At 38.6% G+C, this 15,519-nt stretch overlaps 1 protein-coding gene across 1 annotated transcript in view; it reads left to right on the plus strand.

The window, feature by feature from the left end:
• Positions 1–14,820, plus strand: part of ABCC4 (ATP binding cassette subfamily C member 4) — a 210,967-nt gene extending 196,147 nt beyond the window's left edge. The window contains exons 30-31 of the mRNA XM_032227044.1: positions 9,541–9,675; positions 13,539–14,820. Of these exons, the coding sequence (XP_032082935.1) occupies positions 9,541–9,675; positions 13,539–13,646 (243 nt within the window). The 3' untranslated portion in view covers positions 13,647–14,820. The remainder of the gene's footprint in view (positions 1–9,540; positions 9,676–13,538) is intronic.
• Positions 14,821–15,519: the final 699 nt, after the last annotated feature.

Below are 15,519 nucleotides of genomic sequence, written 5' to 3' on the forward strand. Positions count from 1 at the left end.
GCATGCTCACATGCACGCATGTTCCAGTTCGGGCACTCGGTGCTGAAAAGATTCGCCATCACTGGCTTAGCTTGTGACTATAAAGTTGTACCAATTACCTCTGTCATAAGAATTGATCTTAACTGCTTAATTATTTATGCTGTCAAAGAAGTTTAGAATTTCTTGAATATTGCCCTATCCTGAACTGGGAAGGAGAAACATTGCTCTGAGCCCTTATCTCTGTAAACATTATCTATAAAACTATAGATATGTTTGGTGAGCTGCACCATTTAAACTTCTTGGCAAGAGAAGCAGTTCTATAAGTTCACTCTCGTTGAGGTCATAATTCTTGACAAATGTACAATAATAACTATAAGAGAAATTTCATTTCATACATAAGGGATATCAAGGAGAATCGCTATCTGCACACCTCAGCCTTTCTTCCCAAATCATCCCTTCTGATGATACTGTTTTAAGTTTTGATTAAGCTCTGTTAGTATACACAACAAGAAGCCAAAAGTAAGGGCCAAGGTAGCAGCTATGTGAGAGATACTTTCATGTTTGAGACTCATTTGTTCATATTTGGTGAATAGCCTAATCGATATTTCAGGAAAAGGTCACACCAATTCATTTATCTGAAATCCGGTACTCAAATCTTGTTGTCTGGTTCAGCTTCTCTGCTAGAATACTACTGCCCTCCTATCATTTCAGATTATTTTCGTTTCATCTTGTATCTCAGGAACTGTCTCATTTGTATGATGAATGTAGCAGATTTTGCATTCTGTGGCAGAACAAAAATTTAAGTTGTGCAGAAGATATGATGAGCCTTCCTAATTATACCTAGATGACAAAACTAAATACAAATAGTTAATGGTTGGATTCTGCCCCATTTCCCCACTTTACAACAGTGGTTATAGGTGTAGGTTCCCTTCATTCTCATGGCTTCAGTTCCTGAAACTAAGTTTTTTCTCAGACTAAGCAAGAATGTCAGAAACTTGGCTGATGTTTAAGCTTTTGATTATAATTTATATATGCATTTGTTGGAATAGAAGTACCTATCCCTTGCCGAAGGCTCTTCTTCAACATCTGTGATGTGACCTCACATAGGTTGCTCATACTGCATACCTGCTCCCACCTTCTTCTCTTTCACCATTTCATTCCAACAAGTTATTTTCAAAAGATATGCAGACCTCAGACAATCTCAGAGGATGGAAATTTTTGCTGAACTTTTACATTTATGTAGATAGATTGAAGAAAATCCCATGATCTCGTTGGCTCTTGTCTCATCACGGTATAGGTTCATATTTGCAGGTTTTATTTTGTTCATACTTTATATGGAATGCCTGTAAAAATAAATCCAATCCATTATGAATGATGAAAAATGAAAAAGCCAGGAATTTTATGTGATAAATCCTGTTTTTTATTCGTGTTGGGAAGTGAATGTGTCACGAGCATTGGAAAAATCATGAGTCGTAGTTCTGAGCTGCATTAGGTTTGGTGGACCACAAATTGCTTGAGTCGGGTTGCGCGGTTCTTCAGAATTGAGCTCCAAGAGTGGTTTGGATTGTGTTTGTCGATGACACTTTGAAATAACAGTGCAATTTTCTCTAGGAACCATATTCTTTACTAGGATTTGCATGTTTGCTGCTATCTATTTCAAATTTTAGCAAGGTTTCCATTTATATTGTTGAATCTAAATTTTTGAAGCAAATTAAACTATGCACCATGAACAAATCTATAGGGAATTGAAATGGTGTACGTAGTTCAAGACAGATTTCCTTACTCTGTAGCACAGTTATTTGTTTAAGATTTGTATAGTGATCTTCAAAACAAGGCTGTAAATGGGAAAGTCATCAAATTTGCAGATGACTCCAAGTTGTGGGGGGAGTAGCCAACACGTTAGAAGATAAACTCAAGTTCCAAAACAATCTTGACAGACTTGAACTCTGGGTCTTATCCAACAAAATACAATTAAGTGGTGAGAAAAGTAAGGTCTTACGCTTAGGCAAGGAAAATCAAATAGGTGGTACCTGGATCAACAGCAATAACTGTGAGAGGGATCTAGATGTCTTTGACTACTGACGCATGAGCCAGTGTGCTGCAGCTGCCAAAAAGTCAAAAGACGGATAATATCAACAGACAGATAATATCAAGTTCATTTAAAGTGATGTAGTATTTTATACTGCATAGACCACTCTTGGAATACTGCATGCAGTTCTGGTCACCACAATATAAAAACAAAGGTAATTAGAGGACGAGGCGCTAAACCGTTCAATATATGGATGTAGGAACTAGGTATGTCTAGTCTAATAAAGAGAAGAGCTAGGGGTGGTGACATAAAAACAGTCTTCCAATATTTCAGGGTTTGTTACAGAGAAGAGGGGATTAACCTTTTCTTCAAAATATTTGAAAGCAGGACAAGAAGGTACTGATGGAAGTTTAGCAAAGAGAGATCCAAGCTAGGATTAAGAAGAAAATTTCTGACAATGGGAGCAATTATTCAGTGCAACAGTTGCCTCCTAAAGTTGTGAGTGCTCCACCTCTGGAGGTTTTCAAGATGAGATTGAGCCACTTGTCCAAAATGTTATAAAATTCCCTCCTTAAGCAAGGGGCTGGACTAGAAGAACTCCATGGTTCTTTCCAACCCTATTATTCTATGTTTTATGTATAGGTTATTCCAGTGGTGGGTTTCAATTTTTTTAGAACATCTTCTGTAGGTGTGGCCTACTTTGTGGGAGTGGCTTGCCGGCCATGTAACCAGGTGGGAGTGGCTTGCCAGACATGTGACCGAGTGGGAGTGGCTTGACAGTCATGTGACTGAGTGGGCGTGGCCAACTTATAAAATATGGTGAAACTCACTTAACAACACTCTTGCTTAGCAACCAAAATGTTGGCTCAGAAACTCTGGCATTTGAAGCACGCAAGTCTTAAAGCTGTCAAGTTACAAGACCCTTGCATCCCTAACCCTTTAGAAAAAAAAACCCAGGGGTGTTCAAACTTGACAGCTTTAAGACTTGTGGACTTCAACTCCCAGAATTCCTCCTCTCGCTCTTCATCTTGATGATGTGTGGACAGGCGGGGGCAGGGAGCTGGAACCAGTTCTAAACGGCACTATAGATTTGTGGAACCTCTTCTATAGAAGAGGTTAGAACTGGCAGGAACCCATCCCTGGTATATCCTGAAAAATATTCATCAGTTTAGCTCACGTAAGTTGGGATCTCTTTCTCCCTGTGTGGCAACCTAAGCATCAATAAGTTTTCATTTGCATGTGCAGCTGTCCTCTTAACTTCAGCTCTGAGGGTGCTTTCTAAGGTTCTGTCTCTAATCTTCAAATTTACATCTTCTGATAAGAAGAAAAACTATATATAGTTGAACAGTTTATGTGCAAATTGCACCAATGAAACATGTAATTCACAAAGTAAAATATAGCTTACCCTTCATGAATTATGACATTAAATGTTAACAATGATAGTTGTTTTGCAGATATCATACCTAAAACAAGATTTTGAAGTTTAGAGTTAGCAATGTGTGGGAAGGGATTTGAGGTGGGGGGAGCTTTTATTCCAATTTCTACCTACCCAAAACCTTAAAAATCCCTGGGCTCATAAAATAGAAGCAATTTTACTTTTAAGAGATGACAGCCTTAATTCACTGACAAGATGCCAGCCAGAACAAATATGCAAAATATGCCATATATTATTGATCTTGTTTTGATTTTTCTATCTGTAGTCACCTGTTTTTGTGAATGTCTTAATCCTTAAAAATAAAGTGCTAGCCAAAATCATATTTCTGAAAATACATATCTTTATTTAAAAAAAGACCTCTATGTGAAAAAAATGGCACGTATTGTCTGCTGCACATTTGTGCCTTTGTGGTCTTTAAATATTCTAATTAATTTCAAATAAACAATACCATGTTTAATGGCTCATTTCATAAGTCCTTCTGCAAATATATTCAGCTCCTAAATAGCCTTCTCCTCTACTTGGTGAATTGGGATTTTACTCTTGCTCAAACAGGGGACTCTATACCATTTTGGACAAATGACTGATCCAATATCTTTTTGAAATTATCCAGGGATGGACCATCCACAATTTTTGAAGGCAAGCCATTCCACTGATTAGTTGTTCTCACTCTCAGGAAATTTCTTGTTGAGAGAACTCTGAAAGTTCTAGATTAAATCTCTCTTTAATGATATTTCACCCATTACTTCTTGTCCTGCCGTCAGGTACTTTGGAGAACAGGTTAGTCCCTTATTCTCTGTGACAGCCCCTCAAGTACTAGAAGACTATTACCCTCAGTCCTTCTCTTTGTTAGACTAGTCATACCTAATTCCCTCAAAGTCCATCGTAATCACAACTAAACTTAAACCAAATTGATGATTAGTTGATTGATTGATTAGATGCTATCAAGTCAGTATTGATTCTTAGCAACCACAGAGGTAGGCTTTTTCTAGAATAGTCTTTGAGGTCCCCCAGTGGTACATTAATTGCTGATGTAATCAGTCCATCCACCTTGCCATCAGTCCATCTACTTCCTTCAACTTTCTCTAGTATTATGTATTTATCAAGGGAGCTGGATAATTGTATACAGCAAAGGCGAACCTATGGCACGAATTGGCATGTGGAGCCATGTTGCATGGCATGCGTGGCATTGCCCATTCCTCTTCTGGGTTTCTGGCGTGCATTCATGTGTGGCGATCACCTGGCCTCTGCACGTGCAGCAGTGCCAGAAACTGGAAGAGCTGGTCTTCCGTTTTTCCGTGTGAGCATACACATTGGCCAGCTGATCATCGTGCGTGCATGCGCACCAGTAACCAGAAGTCTAGTTGGTGTGCAGAAACTGGAAGTTCATTTTCAGGTGCATGCATGCCCCCTGGGCAACTCCTCTCCCGTGTTGTGGACCAGATGATCGCGCAAGCGCACTTCCTTTTTGGTACTCAGTGCCGAAAAGATCCGCCATTGTCCAAAATATGATTATTTGATTCTGGTCATTTGAATCTTGCATGAGGACTTTAATGGTTTTATTTTAGAATTCATTTCCATGTTTCTCCCACTATGGTACTCTCTCTTTTTATAACTCAAAAGTATCAATAGTACTTCTATTCCACTTTTTAAAAATACAACTTTTGCATAATACAATACAATAGCAGAGTTGGAAGGGACCTTGGAGGTCTTCTAGTCCAACCCCCTGCCTAGGCAGGAAACCTTATACTGTTTCAGACAAATGGCTATCCAGCATCTTCTTAAAGACTTCCAGTGTTGAGGCATTCAGAACTTCTGGAGGCAAGCTGTTCCACTAATTAATTGTTCTAACTGTCAGGAAATTTCTCCTCGGTTCTAAGTTGCTCCCCTCCTTGATTAGTTTCCACCCATTGCTTCTTGTTCTACACTCAGGTGCCTTGGAGAATAGTTTGACTCCCTCTTCTTTATGGCAACCCCTGAGATATTGGAACATTGCTATCATGTCTGCCCTAGTCCTTCTTTTCATTAAACTAGACATACCCAGTTCCTGCAACCGTTCTTCATATGTTTTAGTCTACAGTCCTCTAATCATCTTTGTTGCTCTTCTCTGCACTCTTTCTAGAGTCTCCACATCTTTTCTACATTGTGGCGACCAAAACTGAATGCAATATTCCAAGTGTGGCCTTACCAAGGCATTACAAAGTGGTATTAATACTTACGTGATCTTGATTCTATCCCTGTTTATTTAACTGTGTTGGTTTTTTTGGCAGCTGCTGGCTCATATTTAAATGGATGTCCACTAGGACTCCAAGATCCCTCTCTATAACACCATCTATAACAGTGTTTCTTAACCATGGCAACTTTAAGATATATGGGCTGAGCACCCAGATTGCAGTCATTAACTGCAAAGATGCTTCTAATGGCCAGAAATCCAAGGACTGGTCGTAAGACCCCTTCATTTTACTCCATTGTAATTTCGATCAGTTTTTGAGCAACTGGTGACAAACTGAGGATTACCTGTGTCATGTTGACTTGAGGTGCCCATCAACGGGTACTATATTGTCAATCATTTAATATTGTGTGATTTTCTTGGTAAAAATACAGGTGTAATTTAACATCACCTTCTTCCACACAGTGTAAATGTTATTAAATGCCATGTCATTAAAATGTTCTGGGACAACCTTAAGGCTTTGGGTCATCCCATGATTACTGTTTATTTAATATTTTTCCTTTCTGTTTTATTGCAATTTTGGAGGCTTGCGTACGGCCTGAGTAATTAATAGCATTGCTCTTTTGTTGCTGAAAGCACAACACACACATACACAAATAATTGGACAGGATATTTTTTAGAAAAACGCAGCTTAAGAAAGATGTACTGTATTTTTCAGAGTATAAGATGCACCAGAATATAAGAAGTACCAAGATTTTGAAGAGGCAAATTTTTAAAAAAAGTTTTTGCACTCTGCAGACCTCCCAAACATGGCCCATTTTTTGAAAATGAGGCTCCTGGGAGTTGCCCCCCAAAACGAGCAAAAATGGCCTTTTTCGTAAAAATGGACCTGTTTTTTTGTCAAAAAAGGGCATGCATAGCCTTTAAGAGGTTTATAGAGTGCTTCTGAGGGGTAGGGGGCAAAAGCAAGCAAAAACTGACCTGTTTTTCACTCATTTCTGCCCTCTCCAGCGCCCAAGAGCACGCTATAAGCCTCCTAAAGGCTCTGCATGGCCATTTTGGTGAAGGGGGCAGGGTTTCAGGAAGCCAAAAATGCTGTATTCAGTATATAAGATGCACCCAGATTTTCAGCCTCTTTTTTGAGGGAAAAAGGTACGTCCTATACTCTGAAAAATACAGTGCATAGCAACTGGTGGCCACTGCAGCCACACAGAGGCTTATTCTCATACAAAGCATGTTATGCTCTATTTAATGCAAAGTGAAAACGTTTCACTCTTTGGAAAGATGAAGCCTATATTTAAAGCCTGGATTTCCCCCCTTTCATTTCTAAGGGTGTGGTTATTCAATAAAGGGCTTTGCTTTTTAAATTACACATTCAAGCATCTAAATTGGCTTGCAAAATTATAGGACATCTTGATTGTTGTGCTGATGCCCTGTAGATGAAAGTCAGTTATCTTTAAACCCTTCAGAAAGGTGATTTTAATTATAATTAAACATAGTCAATGAGGGTGCAATGAATTTAAGATTTGTAATGTGTTCTTGTATGTGTAAATAAAACAGAATAAAGAGAAGGAATTTAAATCTGTGTCGAGAATAGTAGGTCTGAGATTACAAGAATATTTGCAGTGTCATATAATATTAAAGTGGAAAGCGAAATAAGTAACCTTAATTAGACTGTGATTTTAAACACGCTTGCCTGATGAAACAATGGGAGTTACTTCAGATCAGCATACATAGGATTGTTTGGAATTTACAGTGTTGTGAGTTGTGTGAGGATGTGGGGGGTGTTATTTCCAATGGACTTTTCAGTCTTTCAACGGCTGTTTCTTCTTCTTCTTTAAAACATAGTTGAAAAAGGTGTGTCAAGTGCTACTAAATTTTTATGACTATAACTCCATTCATATGTCTCCAAAAAGTCATCCTTTTTTTTAAAAAAAATATTTTTTTGCAAACAATTTATTTTCTTTGGGGAAAAGCAAATAGTGTAGCATATTTTCTAAATCACGTGGACAAAGCTACACATTTGAAAATTAAACTTTCTCAGTGGAGTTCTGATCAGTGTGAGAGGGTTTTCCACGAAAGACCCGCGTGAAAAAATCAGGAAATTCAAGGTCAGGAAACACATACTTTATGATAAAAAAAACCAACAATCTAAAAATGCTACACAAATATTCCGGGTAGAATAACCTTGAATTCTGTCATCTGCCCCATCTTATGCCCAACAGAGTTATTTTGAGTTGTTTCTCATGCTTTTCATTATTTTAGGACTGAGTTAATGTTTCTAATAATTAATCCACTCCTTTCCTAATCCCTGATCTACACTGACATCGTCCTGTCTAGCGATGTAGTGACTGTTCTATTTGGCAACTGCTCAATCTTATAACTGCTGAAAAAGTATGACCAATCATCACTTGGCTGTTGCAGTGTCTCCTCAGTCAAGTGGTCAACATTTGGGTACCTTGCAATCAGCAGGCATCTACATTCATTGCAGTGTTCCATGGTCACACAATTACCGTTTGTGTGTTTCACAACTGGCTTCCAACAACAGAGTCAATGAAGATGCTGGCAGCCAAATTGCAATTTATGGTCATGTGATGTCTCAAAGACCCACAATGACTTGCGTAATGACTGAATGGGAAGTAATGTCGTAAGTCTGCATGTTCAAGTGATGTTTCACTTACCGAGTGTGATGGAGTTAGCAATTATGATTGGTAAGTGAAGACTACCAATTTTGTTGTATTTATTTTGTACAATGTCAATAAAGACTATACCATTGCTTCAGCCTTAGTTTCTCTCCTTCACAATGGTGTCTATAAATATTGCCAGTTGATGAATGAAACTAACGTTTTCCATGGAGGTTTCATAAAGTAAGCTAGCCATGAAGATACCCCTCCCAAAAGCAGTGAATATCAGGGGTCTCTCAGATAGGCTAATTTTTAAAATGTGTGTAATTTTGGTTTGATCCGCTACTTCTCACAGACTTTTATGTTGTAGACTTTTGTGCAAAACATGCAAGCAAATCTGTATCAAATTGATTCAGTGACAGTTGAGGATTTTTGACTAGAGAAGTTATACTCCATAGGTAATAGCAAAAAAAAGTGAGTTTTAGATGGCATCCTAAGAGTTGGAAGGTTATCAGAGAAGATGCCCAGAATCTGTGCCTTGGAACCACAATTGTGGATAATTTCAACAACTCTTGCATTTAACCATAGAAGTTGTGACTGATGAAGATAATCCTACTCATCTGAGATGCAACACTTCCTTATTCATTGGTTATATGCTTGATACCCTGTTTTCCCAAAAATAAGATCCAACCCTAGTATGATATTTCAGATGCTCATAATATAAGCCCTATTTCAAAAAATAAGCTCCAGTTAAGCTGGACACATTTAGTACCATATTTTCCCAAAAATAAGACCTAATGGGAAAAGAAGACATAATGTGTATTGGAGCAAAAATTAATATAAGGTCCAGTAGTAGCCCACGGGTAGTTAAAACTGTTTGGTACATCTGAAAAAAAGAAAGGTTGAACACTGGATTGCAGGCTATTGTGTGAGTCCCCTCAACAACTGGCTGAGTGTCCAGTCACTTTGTGTTGTACGAGTCTTTGCGTATTGTCAAAAAAACCTTGGTGGCATTTCCTTAAGCTCCGCTTTCTAGTCAAAACTTTGTGAAGATTGGGCCTTCATTCTCCTTTCCAGCAACCTCACTCTTATACAAAAATTAAGGCAAACTGGCCACTGTAGAAATATAATTTAAAAAAACAGAGAATCTTTATTTTCTTACTTCCCCTATTAATTGTAGCTTAAGTATCCACCGAGCCCAGGTAAATATGTGCTAGAGTTGGAGCAAATCAAGTGGGATGAAGACGCCTGTTGCTGTTGCCAAAATTCACCTTTATTAAGCAACTTGTTTCTGCCGACTCATCAGGTCTTAGATCGGGGACGCCTGAAAGAATATGATGAGCCATACATTTTGCTGCAAGAAAAGGAAAGCCTGTTTTACAAGATGGTTCAACAACTGGGTAAGGCTGAAGCTCTCTCCATCGTAGAAACAGCCAAACAGGTAAGGCACGTCCTTTCCTTCACTTCCCCCTCCCCACCCCCGTTTTTCCTCTACAAAATGTTGTAATTAAGTTTGTCTCAAGATTGACTTTCCACACAAGGCAGCATATTCAGGCCTTCAGAAAAATCCCATCTTCCCCACTATAGTTAAAGCTCGTGTAGCTTTTCAATTATAAAGCCTTTTTTTTTTCATTCTTTATTACTGGGATTTGGAATAATGGATACCCAGAGTAGAAAATCATATGTTCCCATTCGCAGAAAACAGCTATGATTGGGATTGTTTTTGTACTTGTGTAGATGATGATACGCAGTTGTGGTGCTAGAGTCATGTACTTTTCCCTCTCAGTAAATCCAGGATTATAGTGAAGCTCCAAAAAGTTCCCTTGCTTTTGATAAACAAAGCCGCAGTTTTGTACATGAGCGGAGGCTTGATGAATGAAATCAAATTTAATGAATAAGTTTGCAGTTTTATGCATGGACAAAGAAAACTAGAGGAAAAATTCTTACTGTGATTGTTGTTGGTTGCAAAGTCACGTCCAACCCATCGCAACCCCCCTGGACAACATTCCTCCAGGCCTTCCTGTCCTCTACCATCCTCTGGAGTCCATTTAAGCTCATGCCTACTGCTTCGGTGACTCCATCCAGCCACCTCATTCTCTGTCATCCCATTCTTCTTTTGCCCTCCAGTAAGTCCTTCCTTCTCATTAGGTGGCCAAAGTATTTGAGTTTCATCTTCAGGATTTGGCCTTCTAAAGAGCAGTCATGGTTGATCTCCTCTAGGACTGACTGGTTTGATCGCCTTGCAGTCCAAGGGACTCGCAGGAGTCTTCTCCAGCACCATAGTTGAAAGGCCTCAATTCTTTGGCGCTCAGCCTGGTCCAACTTTCACAACCATACATTGCAACTGGGAAAACCATAGCCTTGACTATACGCACTTTTGTTGGCAGGGTGATGTCTCTACGTTTTAGTAATTTCTTACTACTCTGATGCTACTGTAATTGTGCCATGAATGAAGCCTACCTTTTTAGGTATAACATTTTTTTCTTCTTCTGTTCAATTGTATATGATACTTGGAAACTGCCTGGACAAAACTGGCTTGTAGTTTTCCTGCCAAGGTTCTTTAGAAATGGTTTACCATTGTCTCCTTCCTCGGGCTCAGAGAAAGTGACTGGCCCAAGGTCACTTAGCTGATACCATGCCCAAGGCAGTGCTAGAGTTCAGAATCTCCTGTTTTCTAGCTTGATGCCAAACTGGCTCTAAATAAACTTCATGACCCTCCCATGTTGGGGCATATGATTTTAACAGAATGGTGCAGTTCATGGCAAAAAAAAAATCAGACACAAAGGATAGGCAATCATCAGCTTTATTCCTGGCAAAAAAGGAAAGTGGAAGGGTGGAAGTGGTGATGATGATTTCTTAGAAAGAGAAATTTAGGAAGCAAGAAGGCAAACACATATTTTGAAGCCACATTATTTTACTCCAATAAAATACTCCTTTCAGATAAAACCAAACAAGGTTCTCTAAATTAGATATCATATGGAACACAAAATGTTGAATGTACAACCTATCTGCTAAGATCATATCTCAGAATATATATACCCATACTCTGTCTGCTACCCTGAATTATTCTAATATTCCTCTAATATCACTTTCCAATCACTTTTATAATCTACTCTCCTAGGCTTCCCTCCTTTCCTGGCCGTTTAATCCATCTGAAGCAAACTAACACAACCTACAAAATAGCAATAGCAATAGCAATAGCAGTTAGATTTATATACCGCTTCATAGGGCTTTCAGCCCTCTCTAAGCGGTTTACAGAGTCAGCATATCGCCCCCACAATCTGGGTCCTCATTTTACCCACCTCAGAAGGATGGAAAGCTGAGTCAACCCTGAGCCGGTGAGATTTGAACCGCTGAACTGCTGAACTAGCAGTCAGCTGAAGTGGCCTGCAGTACTGCACTCTACCCACTGCGCCACTTCGGCTCAAATAAGACTATTTGATTCTTGAATATAATTAAGCCAAAATATGTGGATAGAATAGAATGGAACAGAACAGAACAGAATAAAAATAAAATGAAATAAAATATAATATAACTCTTCTGGACTCTCTGTGAAATTAGCAATATTTGAAATACAAATATCTGGTTAGAACAAGAGATGTTTGGTTCAAAGTGCTGGATATTTGAAATAATTTTTTCCACTTCCACCAAACTTAAATTCCAAACAATTCTGTAAAGCAAAGTTTTAAATTTCAAGTTCAGTAAGAACTTCTTTTAAAAACCCTTACATTCAATTAATTATGCTCATCATCAATTTCACAGTAGTCTTATTTCTTTTAAAGAGCTAGGAACCTCTTGCTCATAAATCAAATATATGAGAAATACAGAAACCCAATTTTAATCTTTCTGCGGGACATACCAGTTCTCAAGATCTCTGAACATCAAAACAGATTCTGGATTCAGAGACTCTTAAGATGGTTTTGAAATTGACCATGCCAATTATTAAGGAACAGGGCCTGTGCCTACAAGAACTGTTCTGGAAATGACATTTTGGCAATCAATTTTATTGCACCATAGAAATCTAGTGATGAGAAGAATAGTTCTGCCTTTCTTGTAATTCTATCAAGTATGAGATCCTGGAAAAAAACAACCCCAAAAGTTGGCAAGCTGGTTTGAATTTAAATGCAGCCTTTATCATAAAGATGTGGAAAGGCGACTTCTATGAACAGTGAAATCGCATAACATACATGTCTCTGTAAAATACATTTTATTAGACTGTGGCCCATCTCTTTATAGGAGACGAACAATTTATTTGTAACTCTGCCTGGAGCATCACCCAGTGATATAAATTACAAACAAACAGGCTCCCTGTACTGTTTTCCAGAAAGCATAAATATTAGGCCTAACTCATGACATATGTCGGCTCTGTGGAAGATAGTGCATTTTGTGTGTTTTAAATAAAACTTTTTGACATTCTTCTTTCTGGGGGAAAAATACATTTTGAAGCCCCTTTTCACCCAAACACATTTTCCGATAAGAGCACGCAAGTCTTGACATTATTTCATTTTGTTACCCACATCTGTCAGGGAGCAGAGATATGATACAACTACTGAAAACTGATGATTGTGGAACAGTGAAACTTGACAGGATTTCATTTCCTTTATGTTCTGATTATACATTTATCGGGAAACCTGTATCTCTGGCAGTTCAGCTCGAAATTGGTAGAATTCAACAACTCAAAAGCTCAGCCAAGAACTATTCTATTATTTGGTATCATCTTACATTTTAGAGAAGTTGCTTGCTCGAGCCATTGTTCCTCTTTTCCCTTTCATTATTGTGCCACCTTTCCCCCAGATCACATTTCTATAAAGCTCTGTGACTCTGCCACATTGCAAATTAAATGCTGGGATATTTCATACATCTATCCTGAACTTTCAATGCTTGTCAATCATAGTTTGTAAAATGCAGGGATTACAACCTTGATATTCACATCCAAATCTATTGTGCTTATTTTTATGTGTGAAAATGGAAAGCCCTTGCGCAGACACTAGATTTCGAAGCAGCTTTGTCACCCTGTTTTTATCTCCATTTCTGAGCCAGTAAAAGGATTTTATTTATCAGTTTAATGTCCAATAATAGTTATCTGTTGATCAGAATTATTAGCACTTTTAGTGGGAAAACGACCCTATATGTTGAAATACGTATGCTTTGCTGAAAATGAAGGCAGGTTTATTACTTTAAAAAAAAAAAAGAAATAAAAGGATTTAAAATGTGTATTTTTTTTATCTTTGATATATATCCTTAAGTGACAAGCTTCAGAATAAGCTACCACATAAATGTAACATACAACATCTTCCTTCTTAGGTTTATTTTAAGAAGAATTATCCTGAAGTTACTTCAAGTGATCGAGCAGTCACCAGTTCATCAACATCTGAATCTCAAGGACTAATAATTTTTGAGACTGCGCTATGATCTTATGAAATCATTGGGAGGGGGCAGGTTCTCTTTTCTTGTCCTTTTAACAGAATGTAACCCTATCAAAATACAAGATGAATCTTCCAATTCATTCAAACTGTTTTTGCACTGGAATATTGTCACACAGAAAAAGAAAATATATTTTTAAATAGTCCTTGCTCCTTATATTTACATACTATGTTGTTCAGAATTTTTTAAGAATTGTATATCTTAAAGTGCCTAATTTTGTGGATTTCGCAAAAAGAAGCTTGTGCCACAAAATCTGAAGCCCAGTTCCATGATGGATAAGTTTGCTCAGGAATTCACAATTTCCTCCTTTTCTCTAATAATAATGCACTGTAAGATTCCTGAATGTGCTGCTGTTACATCATCCATGGGTTGATTTGTACTTATGTCCTTTATATAGTATAGTTTTGTTATGCAGAGGCAGAGCGGCATAGTCCTGTAGTTGTGCAATTTCCTTTTTTTCCAATCAGTACAAACTTTCACCAAAATCAGCTTCCTGTGTGAGAATCCTTAAAGCCAAATCTGCTGTATTCCAGAAGCTCAGTCTTTAAAGGAGAAGCAGAATAAATTGCAATGTTTTAACACCTACTACCCAGACCAATATAATATCTATCCTCTGTTTTTGATCCCCTCGTTCTACTGTGCAACGATAGCCAGTGAGCCGTATTTCATTTAGAGATCAAATATGGCATACATATTTTTATTCACTGCTCTGCTACCCTTGACACATTGAAACCCCTGTTGCTGGACACTCTTATAGTTGTAAGACATCTTTCTCAAGTGGGGAAAATGTAGTTTTCTAGTTTTGCACATTAAAAACAAGTTGGGAAAGAGCAAGATCATCAGAGGTGGTATTCAGCCGGTTCGGACCAGTTCGACAGAACCGATAGCAACCCGTCCTGGCTCTATTTCATCCTATTTACAAATGTTTTTTGAGTAAAGCACATGTACGGAAGGCCGGAGTGAGCCAAACGAGCATGTGAGCCAGTGGTGGGTTCCGGATCCTGTTGCAACCGGTATAGTGCAGTGGGGCCCAGCACCCACCACATGAATGTGCACAGGGCACGCATGTGTACTTATCATCTGTGACGCTCCGCAATGCTGAGGGAGGCTGTCCCTGATGTACATATGCATAGGGCCGAGAGGAGGAGGGAGCAGCTGTGGAAAAAGGCTCACAGAAAGGAAATAGGAACAGGTGGTTACTGATTGGCCCCTCCCAGAGAGCTTATAGGTGGAGCGACAGGAGGAGAATTTTGCAGGAAACAACAGTTTACTAATCCAGGTGTAGTGAAAGATTGGGAGAATTTCATGGGTTCAAGCCTTGTTTTCATAGAGATACTTTTCAGGGCTCCTAGCCAAGGGGTTTCTTATCTCCCTCCTTAGTTGTGGCAGACAGCCAAGTCTGCATCAGTATATATTAGAGGCTTGGGACAGAACAGGTACCCAGTGCTCCCAGCAGGCACCGGTATGCCTATACCGGAGTGTATCGGTCATAACCCACCACTGAGGTGAGCGCATATTTGTGAAAACCACCCCTGAAGATCAAGGTACCTTAAGACACGCAAATCCTTAACTCCTTGGCCAGTTATGCTTAAATTAGAACTTCCAAACTTGGCTATTACGAGAAAAGAGTTACAACCTTCACTGCAATGTTGTACAAATAATATTTTACCTTTAATTGGGAAATAATCACAGTATCACCAACTTTTATATCTGGCAATTTAAATTTTCTCAATTTTAATAGTTTTAATATAGGCAGTAAAATGCTACCAGAGACAAAGCATGGGTGTCAGCAGTAATTCACTGGTTGCATGGATACTTCCCGAGGATAAATCCCAGTAGAAGAAAAATGTGAATTTTTTTT

This window comes from Thamnophis elegans, chromosome 11, assembly GCF_009769535.1.
Source record: "Thamnophis elegans isolate rThaEle1 chromosome 11, rThaEle1.pri, whole genome shotgun sequence".
In the NCBI taxonomy this organism is placed as follows: domain Eukaryota; kingdom Metazoa; phylum Chordata; class Lepidosauria; order Squamata; family Colubridae; genus Thamnophis; species Thamnophis elegans.